The sequence below is a fragment of the Pan troglodytes genome, chromosome 6, assembly GCF_028858775.2.
Source record: "Pan troglodytes isolate AG18354 chromosome 6, NHGRI_mPanTro3-v2.0_pri, whole genome shotgun sequence".
NCBI lineage: Eukaryota > Metazoa > Chordata > Mammalia > Primates > Hominidae > Pan > Pan troglodytes.
The window spans coordinates 100,112,431-100,126,332 of NC_072404.2; the positions used below are offsets into that span (position 1 = coordinate 100,112,431).

The 13,902-nt window shown below is 38.1% G+C and overlaps 1 protein-coding gene across 17 annotated transcripts in view; it reads left to right on the forward strand.

The window, feature by feature from the left end:
* The window catches only part of CDK14 (cyclin dependent kinase 14), a 640,904-nt gene that overhangs the window by 159,169 nt on the left and 467,833 nt on the right, over positions 1 to 13,902 (forward strand). For 15 of the 17 annotated variants that reach the window (XM_016957727.3, XM_054655946.1, XM_016957722.4 and 12 more), the window contains one exon: positions 3,314 to 3,559. In XM_016957727.3, the coding sequence (XP_016813216.1) occupies positions 3,329 to 3,559 (231 nt within the window). In that variant the 5' untranslated portion in view covers positions 3,314 to 3,328. Of the gene's footprint in view, positions 1 to 2,999; positions 3,090 to 3,313; positions 3,560 to 13,902 lie in introns of those variants that run through there. The other 2 variants (XM_054655945.2, XM_063814693.1) reach the window with 1 other exon arrangement.

Below are 13,902 nucleotides of genomic sequence, written 5' to 3' on the forward strand. Positions count from 1 at the left end.
ATAACTTAACATCTTAAAACAACATACATTTTTTAAAAATCTTAGTTCCTATGGGTCTCTTGCAGATGCTCCTTAGCTGGCTCAGGGTCTCTTATGAGAGTCCAGTCAAGCAGGAAGCTGGAACTGTGGTTGTCCCTGAAAACTTGACTCACAAGGTTGTTTGCAGGCCCTAGTCTTTCTGCACATGTGCCTCTCCACAGGGCTGCCTCATGGCATGGCAGCAGGCTTTCCCCAGGTCTGGTGATCTAAGAGGGGATACTCAAGGCAGAGAGAGCACCAAAATAGAAGAAACATTGTTCTTATAATGTTTTCTCAGAAGCGGTATCCTATGATTTTTGCCATATTATATTTATGGGATACAAGTCAACAAATGCAGCCCACACTCAAGAGCTGGGGATTACATAAGAGTGTGAATACTTAGAAGTGGGTGTTATTGGGAGCCATGTTAGAGACTGCCTACCACTGTATTTTAAAATGGTGAATTACAGATTTGTGAATGTTAAGCCAACCTTGCATTCGTGGGATTAGTGTGACATTGTCATGGTTTACTATCTTCTTTATATATTGTTGCATTCAATTTGTTGAAGATGTACCAGTAATTTTTTGCATCTGTGTTCATGAGAGAGATTGATCTGTAGTTTCCTTACAATGTTCTTGTGTGGCTTTGGTATTGGAATGACACTGGCCTCATAAAATGAATTGGGAAGTATATCCTCTTCATCAGTATTTTGAAAGGGTTTCTGTACAATTGAAGTCATTTATTCCTTTAATGTTTGGTTTAACTTCACCAGTGGTGCCACCTGGCCCTGGCATTATCTTTGTGGTAATGTTTTTGACCACAGATTCAATTCCTGTCATAGACACAGGCCTATTCATGTTATCTATTTTTTTTTTTTAACTGAGTGAGCTTTGGTAGTTTTTGTCTTTCAAATAATTGGTTTCATCTAAGTTGTGGAATTTATTGGCACAATGTTGTTTATAATATTTGTAGAAAATCTGTAGTGATATCACTGCTCCCATTCCTGATAGTAATATTGGCGATGTATATTTTCTACTTTTTTTCCCCCTTATCTGTCTGGCTAGATGTTCATCATTTAAAAAAAACTTCTCTGAAAACCAGCTTTTGGTTTTATTGATTTTTCTTTATTGTTTTCTGTTTTCTATTTTATTTATATCCACTTTCTTATTTATTATTTCACTCTTCTCCTTATCTTGGTTTTTATTTGCTTTATTTATTTATTTATTTTTTAGTATTTTAAGGTGGAAGCTGAGGTTATTGCTTTGAGACTTTTCTTCTTTTCTCTAGTCATTTAGTATTACAAATTTTCCTACAGCTAAAGTACTACTTTAGCTGAATCTCACCATTTTCGTATTTTGTGTTTTCATTTTTATTTAGTCCAAGATGCTTTCTAATTGCCTTTCTCTATTAATTTAGTCATCAACTAGTTTCTGTCATCCTTATCTTTTAGTTTCTATTTTAAGTAATTTGATTTCAACGTGCCCTTACATTTTTTTTTCTTTCAAATTTTCTGTGTTTGCAGTTCATTGACTTCTCAGGCCCATGTATTTATAATTTAATTGCCTTAGTGATGTGGGTGGTTTCTTATTTACTGCCTTCATGTCCTTAAGAAGAGCACAAAAACCCTTAAAAATATTGCATGCTCCAATATACTTGTAATAAATTTTTACTTTTTGATCATGACTAGAGGACTCTACCTTGAGTCTTTTAAAAATATCTTCAGCTGTTTTCTCACATGCTAAAAAGTATGATAATATTCTTCTCATTTGACTTAGTTAGAATTCAGCCTGTGCTTAGTAGTTGAGACATACTCATAGGGTTGATGTTTAATGATTAAAAACTTTTTGTTTCAAAAACTTGAAATGGCTTATTTTAATTATACATGCTTTTCTACTTTAGTGGTTTTTAAAACATTACATATGTTGGAATATTTATTATAAAATTCACACAAGAGTGTACCAAAAATTGCTAATCTTGCCCGTTCAATTCCACATGTCTGGAGATATCTGATGTTAATAGTTTGGTGGTGTGTTTTCTTGTATACTTTTCACCATGCTCATACACTCACAAATATCTATATCTATGCATCTGTGTCTGTATTTATATCTGTATCTGTCTATATCTATCCATACACATAGCCGCATTTATACCCCACATGGAGTCATTTTATACATATTAGCTCTGTGTATCTGTGGGTTCTGTATTCACATACTCAACCAACCACGGATCCAAAGTGTGTATTCAAAAACTTCGTATTTTTACCTTAACAGTGTGGGCTTTTCATAAATATCTTCGGTTTTTCTGCTTTTGATAGCATATAGGGATGTGGGAACTTTTTATAAGAAGAAAAACATTGTAAAAACAATTTTATTTAGAGTTATATTTTCTTTAGAGAGAACAATTAAATTAGTTAGCTTTACAGACAAGCCAGAGGCCATCAAATTATTTAATAAGGACAACAAAGTCTCCAGAGTATCGGGAGAATGACAGGCTTAGAACTAAAGTAAAAAGCAAGGAGCAAAAGTCACAGAGACTAAAATAAAATGAGAGGGTGGGGAAGGCTGGGTGAGAAGAGAATGGGTGAAGAAGGAAGAAGAAGGGAAGGAGGTGGAGGTCTAGTGGAGTAATGTAAACCAAATTTTGAAATGAATGCTTTTTGGTGTTTTTCTTTTACAATGTTATTTCTTTTTATCCATTAGCTTTGAAATAAAGGAAACCCCCACCATTGTCCTCAGTTCTTTAGTATCTCTAACCGTTAGCTCCATTCATTCCAATTTGGAGATGAAATCAAGATGGGGACAGATTTTAAGCATACATATTCATGCATAAAACTTTTAAACAACATAATGCCCTTTCCTTCTCTAGCCTAGGTTAGCTGCTTACACGATGACCCATCAGTTAGTGTCCATCTGATTTGCCTATTTTTTGTTTTTTAAATTAAGGCTAGTTACCCAACCTCTTAATGATTCAGAAATAAACCACTTCCAGTCAGATGGTAAAACGTGACAGAGTTCAAGAATCATGTTAGGGTACTACTAGCAGCCTGGGCCTTAAGTTTCTCATTTTAGAGGTAGATTTTTTAGTGTAAGCTCTAGTGTGAGATCTAAGTGTAAACACAATGATTGTGAGGATTTTTTTGTACTGTAATTTATGCTGATGCAGCTTTTAGAATGTGGGCTTTTTGGGTATTTCCTGAAACTGAAATTGGCATGCTTTCTAGAGTTATATATTGGCATGTTTAGTGATATTAAAGTTGCAGTGAAGAGTTCTGAATTTAATTTCTTCTTTTCTCAGATATGTGTCACAAAGATGTCTACACGGAACTGCCAGGGAATGGACTCAGTGATCAAACCCCTGGACACAATTCCTGAGGATAAAAAAGTCAGAGTTCAGAGGACACAGAGCACTTTTGACCCATTTGAGAAACCAGCTAATCAAGTAAAGAGGGTGCATTCTGAGAACAATGCTTGCATTAACTTTAAGACCTCCTCCACTGGCAAAGAGTCACCTAAAGTTAGGCGGCACTCCAGCCCCAGCTCGGTAAGTGCAGTCTTTTTGTTTATCACTGGGTAAACAGAAGGAGTAGCCCTCTTATGATAGCATGCGGTGCTGGAAGACAGCAGGAAACTTTATCAGTGCCTTATTATGCATTCTCTCCCAGGGTGGTTGAATGTTTTGGAAGAGAGAGAGCAAACTATATATGGACTCCTTATTTATAAGCACTAAGCAAGCAAATGAATGAAATGATTCAACTTATTTTTGGAAAAATCATTTTTCCCCCTTAATTGTTTCTAGTTAGAGGAATTTATAATTAAAAGTCTTTTGTATTTCAAATCCTTGGAGAGGTTATTGAACTTTACTGTGTAGGCAGTAAGGATAGTTTTGAAATTAGCAAATTCACAAGGAATTTCATTGCAGAATAAATATCAAAATTTGTTCACTTGCGTTAATCCAGTTTTTTTGTGGGGGTAGTCCACCAGTCTTTCTCATGTGACTCTGTAAAGTGACAAATTGAAGTTCTTTTCCAGGACAAAGCCCTGTACTGAATGGAAAATGCTGGAGTAGAAATCTGTGTAGGGTAGATTCAGTAGGACCAAAGGAAAGAAGAGAATGTCCAGAAAGAAGTGTTAGAGGGAAACAGACTTTAGATATAACTAGTGATTTACAAGTTAGAAAGGAACACACCAAGAGAGAATATTCTCTGTTATATTTCTATTCTCAAATACATTTTTTCCTACTTTTTGGCTTAAATTAATATACATTATTTACAATTGTATGATAATGTAAATTTTGGTCATAGGGAAACCACAAGTATGCTATGAATAAATTTCCTTCCTTGCACAACTTCTTGATTTTCTTAGTTGTCATTGTCTACTTTTCCTTCGTTCAAATTAACATAATTTTAAACACAATTTGAGGCCTGCAACTATATGACAAAACTGTAAAATGCCTCCAAAACAAATCAGATAATCTATCAGTTTTTCTCCCCCACTGAGATTGCCCTGGCAGTTCTTCATAGTCCTAATTTAATATAGATTGGTTAACCTCTAATCCTATAGTCATAAGGCGTCCTTTTCTGAGAATTTTTTCCTCCTTTTTTAATGTTAAATACCCATTCTCTGGGTTACATGTCTTTCTTGTTCTTGGTTTATTTCATTGTTTTAAAGTACATCCTCGCAGTAGCTTCTTGAGAAAGGGTGATGGGGGGTTTGCCATATGACTATGATTTTATCTGTCGTTGATTACTTGATTAATAATCTGGCCAAGTATGTGATTCTAGTTTAGAAAATAATTTTTTCTTAGACTTTTGAATACCTTGTTTTATTGTTTTCTAGGTGCCTAGATTGTATTGAAATCCCTAGACTATTCTGGTTTCCCAATTCATCCTTTATCTGCTTTTTTGTTTGTGGAACTTTCTAGGACTTTCTTTTCATCCCTGGTGTCATCCGTTTTCTTGGTATCAATGGGTGTTTTCAATTTTTGAGTTAATTTCTTTCAGTTTCAAAAGTTTTCTTATATGTTTATTTAATTTTTTTAATCATCTTTTTTATGATAACATGTTTATTAGTTGGATGTTGGCATTATTGGATTGATCTTCTAGTTACCTTTTCTTTTCCCTATTATTTTAAATCTTTTTTTCCCTACCTTCTGGGTTTTTTTAACTTTTAATTTTTAACCCTTCAATTGCATTTTTAATTATACTAATATTTATTTCCATGAACTCTTTCTTCTTCTTTGAATGCTCTTTTAAAAAGTATCCTGTTCTATTTCAATGAATAACATATCACTTCATATGTTTCTGAGGATACAAAATGTAGCTTGGGGAATTTTTTTTCCTTTTACATATTCTCTGAATTATTTCTGGATTTCCTTTGAGTTTCTTGTTTCTGTTTATTTGTTTTGGTCTCTGCCTTACCTGTTGAGATTTTTGGTGGGTCTATGTCATGCCTCTTGGAGAGAAACTGTTGGCTGTCAGTTTATGTTATGAGTAATGTACTCAGAAGTTGATTGGAAGCTCTGTGCCTGGGTGGCTTGTCAGTTGGTTGGCTTCAGCATAGGGACTCTTGGTGAAGACCTAGTCGTTTTATTTAAGTACTCTCAAATGTCGCTGTCTCTTGATCTTGTTTTTGTTACTGGGTGTTTCTCACAAAATGGACTTACCCAATTTACTTTTTTTAGGACATATAAACCTAGCTGTCACTATTCTGAGATGATCAAGAAGGGACTGAGGACCCTTCAGTTCTCTATGCCAACTTTCTCATGATTTTTTTTTTTTTTTTCATTCAGTATGACTCTTCAATCTGATATCCACTCTGCCTGGTATCCAAGCCCCAGTTGAATTCTCTGATTCAACCTCTTCAGAGAATAAATCTCTGGCGGGACTAGGAAGGGATAGGGGGCTGGCCGAGGGAGACTGGGGCAAAGACCTCCACCTTAAATTCACTCCAACTAATCATATCATTTGTAGCCCCAGCTTGAACTTCAGCTTCCAGTTTGTGAGTATTTTTGGGATTCTGAAGTATGAATTGACTTATTTCTTACTGGCTTATGCCTTGGATCATGTAGGTATCAAGGTTTTTTTTTTTTTTTCTTTTTTTTTTTTCCCACTCATCCTAGGCAATGTGACTTCTCAACCATTTGTGTCCTGTCCTTACATTTTTATTTCTATCTCGTCTCTAGTGTTCTCTTTACTCATTTTGATTGCCCTTATGGGTTTTAATTTTACTGTTGTTTTAGTATGAATTGGTAAGGGGGAGAGATAAATACATGTGTTCAAGCCATCAAGTTTTACTGGAAATTTTCACTGTTTCTCTATTGTATTTTTAAATTTCTTTAGATCATCTTGGGCTTACCCTTTCCTGGTTCACCCTGGGATGACTTTTTTTTATATATATTAGGTCATTTATATTACTTTGTGTGGGAACTGCTTTGCTTTCTTTTTATTTTAGGAATTTTTGCTTCAATTCAATGTGCCCTGGAAAAATGTCTTTTCTCTTACCTTATCAAACTGGAAATGGCTTCGTTTTCTCTTTCAGCAGGATGCTATAATATCCTGTTTTTTTCTGAGTCCTTTCTGTTTGCTGCCCTTTTAAAAAATATATTTTTTCTTTTTTTAAAATTACACTTTAAGTTCTGGGGTACATGTGCAGAACATGTAGGTTTGTTACGTAGGTATACACTTGCCATGGTGGATTGCTGCACTCGTCAACCTGTCATTTACATTAGATATTTCTCCTAATGCTATCCCTCCCCTAGCCCTGGTGTATGATGTTCCCCTCCCTGTGTCCATGTGTTCTCATTGTTTAACTCCCACTTATGAGTGAGAACATGTGGTGTTTGGTTTTCTGTTCTTCTCTTAGTTTGCTGAGAATGATGGTTTCCAGCTTCATCCATGTCCGCGCAAAGGACATGAACTCATCCTTTTTTATGGCTGCATAGTATTCCATGGTGTATATGTGCCACATTTTCTTAATTCAGTCTATCTTTGATGGGCATTTGGGTTGGTTTCAAGTCTTTGCTATTGTGAACTATGCTTTAGTAAACATACGTGTGCATGTGTCTTTATAGCAGAATGATTTACAATCCTTTGGGTATATACCCAGTAATGGGATTGCTGGGTCAAATGGTGTTTCTAGTTCTAGATCCTTGAGGAATCGCCACACTGTCTTCCACGATGATTGAACTAATTTACACTCCCACCAATAGTGTAAAAGCATTCCTATTTCTTCACAGCCTTTCCAGCATCTGTTGTTTCCTGATGTTTTAATGATCATCATTCTAACTGGCGTGAGATGGGTATCTCATTGTGGTTTTGATTTGCATTTCTCTACTGACCAGTGATGATGAGCTTTTTTTCATGTTTGTTGGCTGCATAAATGTCTTCTTTTGAGAATTGTCTGTTCATATTCTTTGCCTACTTTTTGATGTTGTTGTCTTTTTTCTCTTGTAAATTTGTTTAAGTTCTTTGTAGATTCTGGATATTAGCCCTTTGTCAGATGGATAGATTATAAAAATGTTCTCCCATTCTGGAGTTTGCCTGTTCACTTTGATGATAGTTTCTTTTGCTGTGCAGGAGCTCTTTAGTTTAATTAGATCCCATTTGTCAATTTTGGCTTTTGTTGCCATTGCTTTTGGTGTTTTAGTCATGAAGTCTTTGCCCATGCCTATGTCCTGAATGGTATTGCCTACGTTTTCTTCTAGGGTTTTTATGGTTTTAGGTCTTACATTTAAGTCTATAACCCATCTTGAGTTAATTTTGTATAAGGTGTAAGCAAGGGATCCAGTTTTGGCTTTCTACATATGGCTAGCCAGTTTTCCCAACACTATTTATTAAATAGGGAACCCTTTTCCTATTGCTTTGTTTTTGTCAGGTTTGTCAGAGATCAGATGGTTGTAGATGTGTGGTGTTATTTCTCAGGTCTCTGTTCTGTTCATTGGTCTATATATCTGTTTTTGTACCGGTACCATGCTGTTTTTGTTACTGTAGCCTTGTAGTATAGTTTGAAGTCAGGTAGTGTGATGCCTCCAGCTTTGTTCTTTTTGTTTAGGATTGTCTTGGCTATGCAGGCTCCATATGAAATTTAAAGTAGTTTTTTCCAGTTCTGTGAAGAAAGTCAATGGTAGCTTGATGGGGATAGCATTGAATCTATAAATTACTTTAGGCAGTATGGCCATTTTCATGATATTGATTCTTCATATCCATGACCATGGAATGTTTTTCCATTTGTTTTTGTCCTCTTATTTCTTTCAGCAGTGGTTTGTAGTTCTCCTTGAAGAGGTCCTTCATATCTCTTGTAAGTTGGATTCCTAGGTATTTTATTCTCTTTGTAGCAATTGTGAATGGGAGTTCACTCATGATTTGGCTGTCTGTTTGTCTGTTATTGGTGTATAGGAATGCTTGTGATTTTTGCACATTGATTTTTTATCCTGAGACTTTGCTGAAGTTGCTTATCAGCTTAAGGAGATTTTGGGCTGAGATGATGGGGTTTTCTAAATATACAATCATGTCTCTGCAAACAGAGGCAATTTGACTTCCTGTTTTCCTAATTGAATACACTTTATTTCTTTCTCTTGCCTGATTGCCCTGGCCAGAACTTCCAATACTATGTTGAATAGGAGGGGTGAGAGAGGGCATCCTTGTCTTGTGCCAGTTTTCAAAGGGAATGCTTCCAGTTTTTGCTTATTCAGTATGATACTGGTTGTGGGTTTGTCATAAATAGTTCTTATTATTTTGAGAAACATCCCATCAATACGTAGTTTCTTGAGAGTTTTTAGCATGAGGGGCTGTTGAATTTTGTCAAAGGCCCTTTCTGCATCTTTTGAGATAATCATGTGGTTTTTGTCCTTGATTCTGTTTATGTGATGGATTACATTTATTGATTGGCTTATGTTCAACCAACCTTGCATTCCAGGGATGAAGCCGACTTGATCATGGTGGATAAGCTTTTTGATGGGCTGCTGGATTTGGTTTGCCAGTATTTTATTGAGAATTTTCTCATCCATGTTCATCAGGGATATTGGCTTGAAATTTTCTTTTTTTGTTGTGTCTCTGCCAGGCTTTGCTATCAGGATGATGCTGGCCTCATAAAATGAGTTAGGGAGGATTCCCTCTTTTTCTGTTGTTTGGAATCGTTTCAGAAGGAATGGTACCAGCTCCCCTTTGTACCTCTGGTAGAATTCAGCTGTGAATCCTTCTGGTCCTGGACTTTTTTTGGTTGGTAGGCTATTAATTACTGCCTCAATTTCAGAACTTGTTACTGGTCTATTCAGGGATTCTACTTCTTCCTGTTTAGTTTTAGGAGGGTGTATGTGTCCAGGAATTTATCCATTTCTTCTAGATTTTTTAGTTTATTTGCATAGAGGTATTTATAGTATTTTCTGATAGTAGTTTGTATTTCTGTGGGATTGGTGTTGATATCCCCTTAATCATTTTTTACTGTGTCTATTTGATTCTTCTCTCTTTTCTTCTTTATTAATCTGGCTAGAGGTCTATCTATTTTGTTGATCTTTCAAAAAACCAGCTCCTGTATTCAGTGATGTTTTGAAGAGTTTTTCCTGTCTCTATATCCTTCAGTTCTGCTCTCATCTTAGTTATTTCTTGTCTTCTGCTAGCTTTTGAATGTGTTTGCTCTTCCTTCTCTAGTTCTTTTAATTTTGATGTTAGGGTGTCAATTTTAGATCTTTCCTGCTTTCTCTTGTGGGCATTTAGTGCTATAAATTTCCCTCTACACACTGCTTTAAATGTGTCCTGGAGATTCTGGTATGTTGTGTCTTTGTTCTTGTTGGTTTCAAAGAACATCTTTATTTCTGCCTTAATTTCGTTATTTACCCAGTAGTCATTCGGGAGCAGGTTGTTCCGTTTCCATGTACTTATGTGGTTTTGAGTGAGTTTCTTAATCCTGAGTTCTAATTTGATTGCACTGTGGTCTGAGAGACTATTATGATTTCCATTCTTTTGCATTTGCTGAGGAGTGTTTTACTTCCAGTTATGTGGTCAATTTTAGTGTATGTGTGATGTGGTGCTGAGAGGAATGTATATTCTGTTGATTTGGGGTGGAGAGTTCTGTAGATATCATTTAGGTCTGTTTGGTCCAGAGCTGAGTTCAAGTCCTGGATATTTTTGTTAATTTTCTGTCTAATTGATCTGTCTGATATTAAAGTTTCCTACTATTGTTTGGGAGTCTTAGTCTCTTTGTAGGTGTCTAAGAACTCGCTTTATGAATCAGGGTGCTCCTGTATTGGGTGCATATATATTTAGGATAGTTACCTCTTCTTGTTGCATTGATCCCTTTACCATTAGTAATGTCCTTGTTTGTTTCTTTTTAACTTTGTTGGTTTAAAGCCTGTTTTATCGAGTGCAACCCTTGCTTTTGTTGCTTTCCGTTTGGTTGGTAAATATTCCTCCATCCCTTTATTTTGAGTGTATGTGTGTCTTTGCACATGAGATGGGTCTCCTTAATACAGCACACTGATGGGTCTTGACTCTGTCCAATTTGCCAGTCTGTGTCTTTTAATTGGGGCATTTGACCTATTTACATTTAAAGTTAATATTGTTAGGTGTGAATTCGATCCTGTTATTATGATGCTAGCTGGTTATTTTGCCCGTTAGTTGATGCAGTTTCTTCATAGCGTTGATGGTCTTTACAATTTGGTATGTTTTTACAGTGGCTGGTACTGGTTGTTCCTTTCCATGTTTAGTGCTTCCTTCAGGAGCTCTTGTAAGGTAGGCCTGGTGGTGACAGTGTCTCTCAGCATTTGCTTGTCTCTAAAGGATTTTATTTCTCCTTCCCTTATGAAGCTTAGTTTAGCTGGATATGAAATTCTGGGTTGAAAATACTTTCCTTCGAGAATGTTGAATGTTGGCCTCCACTCTCTTCTGGCTTGTAGGGTTTCTGCTGAGAGATCTGCTTTTAGTCTGGTGGGCTTCTCTTTGTGGGTAACCTGAGTCTTCTCTCTGGCTGCCCTTAGCATTTTTTCCTTCATTTCAGCCTTGGTGAATCTGATGATTATGTGTCTTGGGGTTGCTCTTCTTGAGGAGTATCTTTGTGGTGGTCTCTGTATTTCCTGAATTTGAATGTTGTCCTGCCTTGCTAGGTTGGGGAAGTTCTCCTGGATGATATCCTGAAGAGTGTTTTCCAACTTGGTTCCATTCTCCCCGTCACTTTCAGGTACATCAGTCAAATGTAGATTTTGTCTTTTCTCACAGTCCCGTATTTCTTGGAGGCTTTATTTGCTTCTTTTCACTCTTTTTTCTCTAATCTTATCTTCTTGTTTTATTTCATTGAGTTGATCTTCAATCTCTGATGTCCTTTCTTCCCCTTGATCGATTCAGCTATTGATACTTGTGTATGGTTCACAAAGTTCTTGTGCTATGTTTGTCAGCTCCATTAGGTCATTTATATTCTTCTCTAAACTGGTTATTCTAGTTAGCAGTTCGTCTAACCTTTTTTCAAGGTTCTTAGCTTTATTGCATTGGGTTAGAACACGCTCCTTTAGCTCAGAGGAGTTTGTTATTACCCACTTCCTGAAGTCTACTTCTGTCAATTCGTCAAACTCATTCTCCGTCTGGTTTTGTTCCCCTGCTGGCGAGGAGTTGTGATCCTTTGGGGGAGAAGAGGTGTTCTGCTTTTTGTAATTTTCAGCCTTTTTGCGCTGGTTTCTCCCCATCTTCATGGATTTACCTACCTTTGGTCTTTGATGTTGGTGACCTTCGGATGGGGTCTCTGAATGGACATCCTTTTTGTTGATGTTGATGCTGTTCCGTTCTGTTTGTTAGTTTTCTTTCTAACAGGCGCTTCTGCTGCAGGTCTGCTGGAGTTTGCTGGAGGTCCAGTCTAGACCCTGTTTGCCTGGGTATCACTAGCAGAGGCTGCACAACAGCAAAGATTGCTGCCTGTTCCTTCGTCTGGAAGCTTCATCCCAGAGGGTCGCCCACCAGATGCCAGCCAGAATTATCCTGTATGAGTGTCCGTCGGTCCCCACTGAGAGGTGTCTCCCAGTCAGGATACATGGGGTTCAGGGACCCACTTGAGGAGGCAGTCTGTCCCTTATCAGGGCTTGAACACTGTGCTGGGAGATCCGCTGCTCTCTTTAGAGCTGTCAGGCAGGGATGTTTAAGTTCTGCTGAAGCTGCTCCCACAGCCGCCCCTTTCCCCCGTTGCTCTGTCCCAGGGAGATGGGGGTTTTATCTCTAAGTCCCTGACTTGGGGCTGCTGCCTTTCTTTCAGAAATGCCCTGCCCAGAGAGGAGGAATCTAGAGAAGGAGTCTGGCCACCAGCGGCCTTTGGCCTGGCCTTGCTGAGCTACAGTGGGCTCTGCCCATTTCAACCTTCCCGATGGCTTTGTTTACACTGTGAGGGTAAAACCACCTACTCAAGCCTCAGCAAAGGCGATTCTCCCACCCCCACCTAGCTTAAGCGTCCCAGGTCGACTTCACACTGCTACGCTGGCAGCGAGAATTTCAAGCCAGTGGATCTTAGCTTGCTGGGCACCGTGGAGGTGGGACCTGCCGAGCCAGACCACTTGGCTCCCTGGCTTCAGCCCCCTTTCCAGGGGAGTGAACGGTTCTGTCTCCCTGGCATTCCAGGTGCCACTGGGGTATGAAAAATAAACTGCTGCAGCTAGCTCGGTGTCTGCCCAAACGGCTGCCCAGTTTTGTGCTTGAAACCCAGGCCCTGGTGGCCTAGGCACCGGCGGGAATCTCCTGGTCTTCCGGTTGCAAACACTGTGGTAAAAGCACAGTATCTGGGCCAGAGTGCACTGTTCCTCCCGGTACAGTCTCTCATGTCTTCCCTTGGCTGGGGGAGGGAAATCCCTTGACCCCTTGCGCTTCCTGGGCAAGGCGATGCCCTACCCAGCTTTAGCCCTCCATGGGCTGCACCAACTGTCCAACCAGTCCCAGTGAGATGAACCGGGTACCTCAGTTGGAAATGTAGAAATCACCTGCCTTCTGTGTTGATCTCGCTGGGAGCTGCAGATGGGAGCTGTTCCTATTTGGCCATCTTGCCAGCAAATCCTGTCTGCTGCCTTTTTGTTCTCTCCCCTGTTGTGATAAGAAGGGGTACTTTATTATGTATTTTTTTTGTTTTTTTTTTTTTTGGTGGAAAGGTTAATTTCCACTGGATTCTGAATTGGGCAGAAAATGGAAACATTAACACTTTTTGCATAACGCTGTTTTACATCCCCTGCAGCAGTGTAAAGATTTGATCAGTTAATACCCATGGGAAGCATGGGAAAGCAAGGGAGCCTTATAGACACGGGTGTTATTTTTAACAATGCTTAGAGGATGTAACAATGACTGATAAGCATCAAAGGAAGACCCTGTTTCCTTAAGGGTCACTATGATTTATGTCATACTTTTATTTTATCATCATTTCTTTTAAAATATTAGTTATCTTTTATAGGCTCCAAGAGTAGAGCTGAAAGGGAAGGAAAATGTGGTAGAAGTGTGGCATTGCAGCCACTGTTTTATTGAGGAAAGCATTGTTTTTTGGAAATACTGTGGTAGAAACTATTTTAAAATATCATGCCTTCCCAGCCGTATGCATCTATATGCTCTTCACATACAGGCCATTATATATTAGGAGCCTTGACTGAAATCAAGGAACCAAGAATGCCTTGACCTCAGTGGCCATCATGCTAATGTAACTGGCTGATTGGTTTTTTTCTTCAGATAGTGGCACTTTAAAATTCACGCAAAATATAAAGAATGAGATTTTATTTATAGTGGTATATTTTAAGAGGGTGTTTAAGAGGTTTTTAAATTTGTTTCAGATGTATATTGAGTGCCCACTTTTCCTAGGACTAGTTCCTGTGTGGTGTTTAATACCGTCACTGATGTGACAAACCTTCCCTCCCCTATTCCTGCCACCTCCTCTAACCCA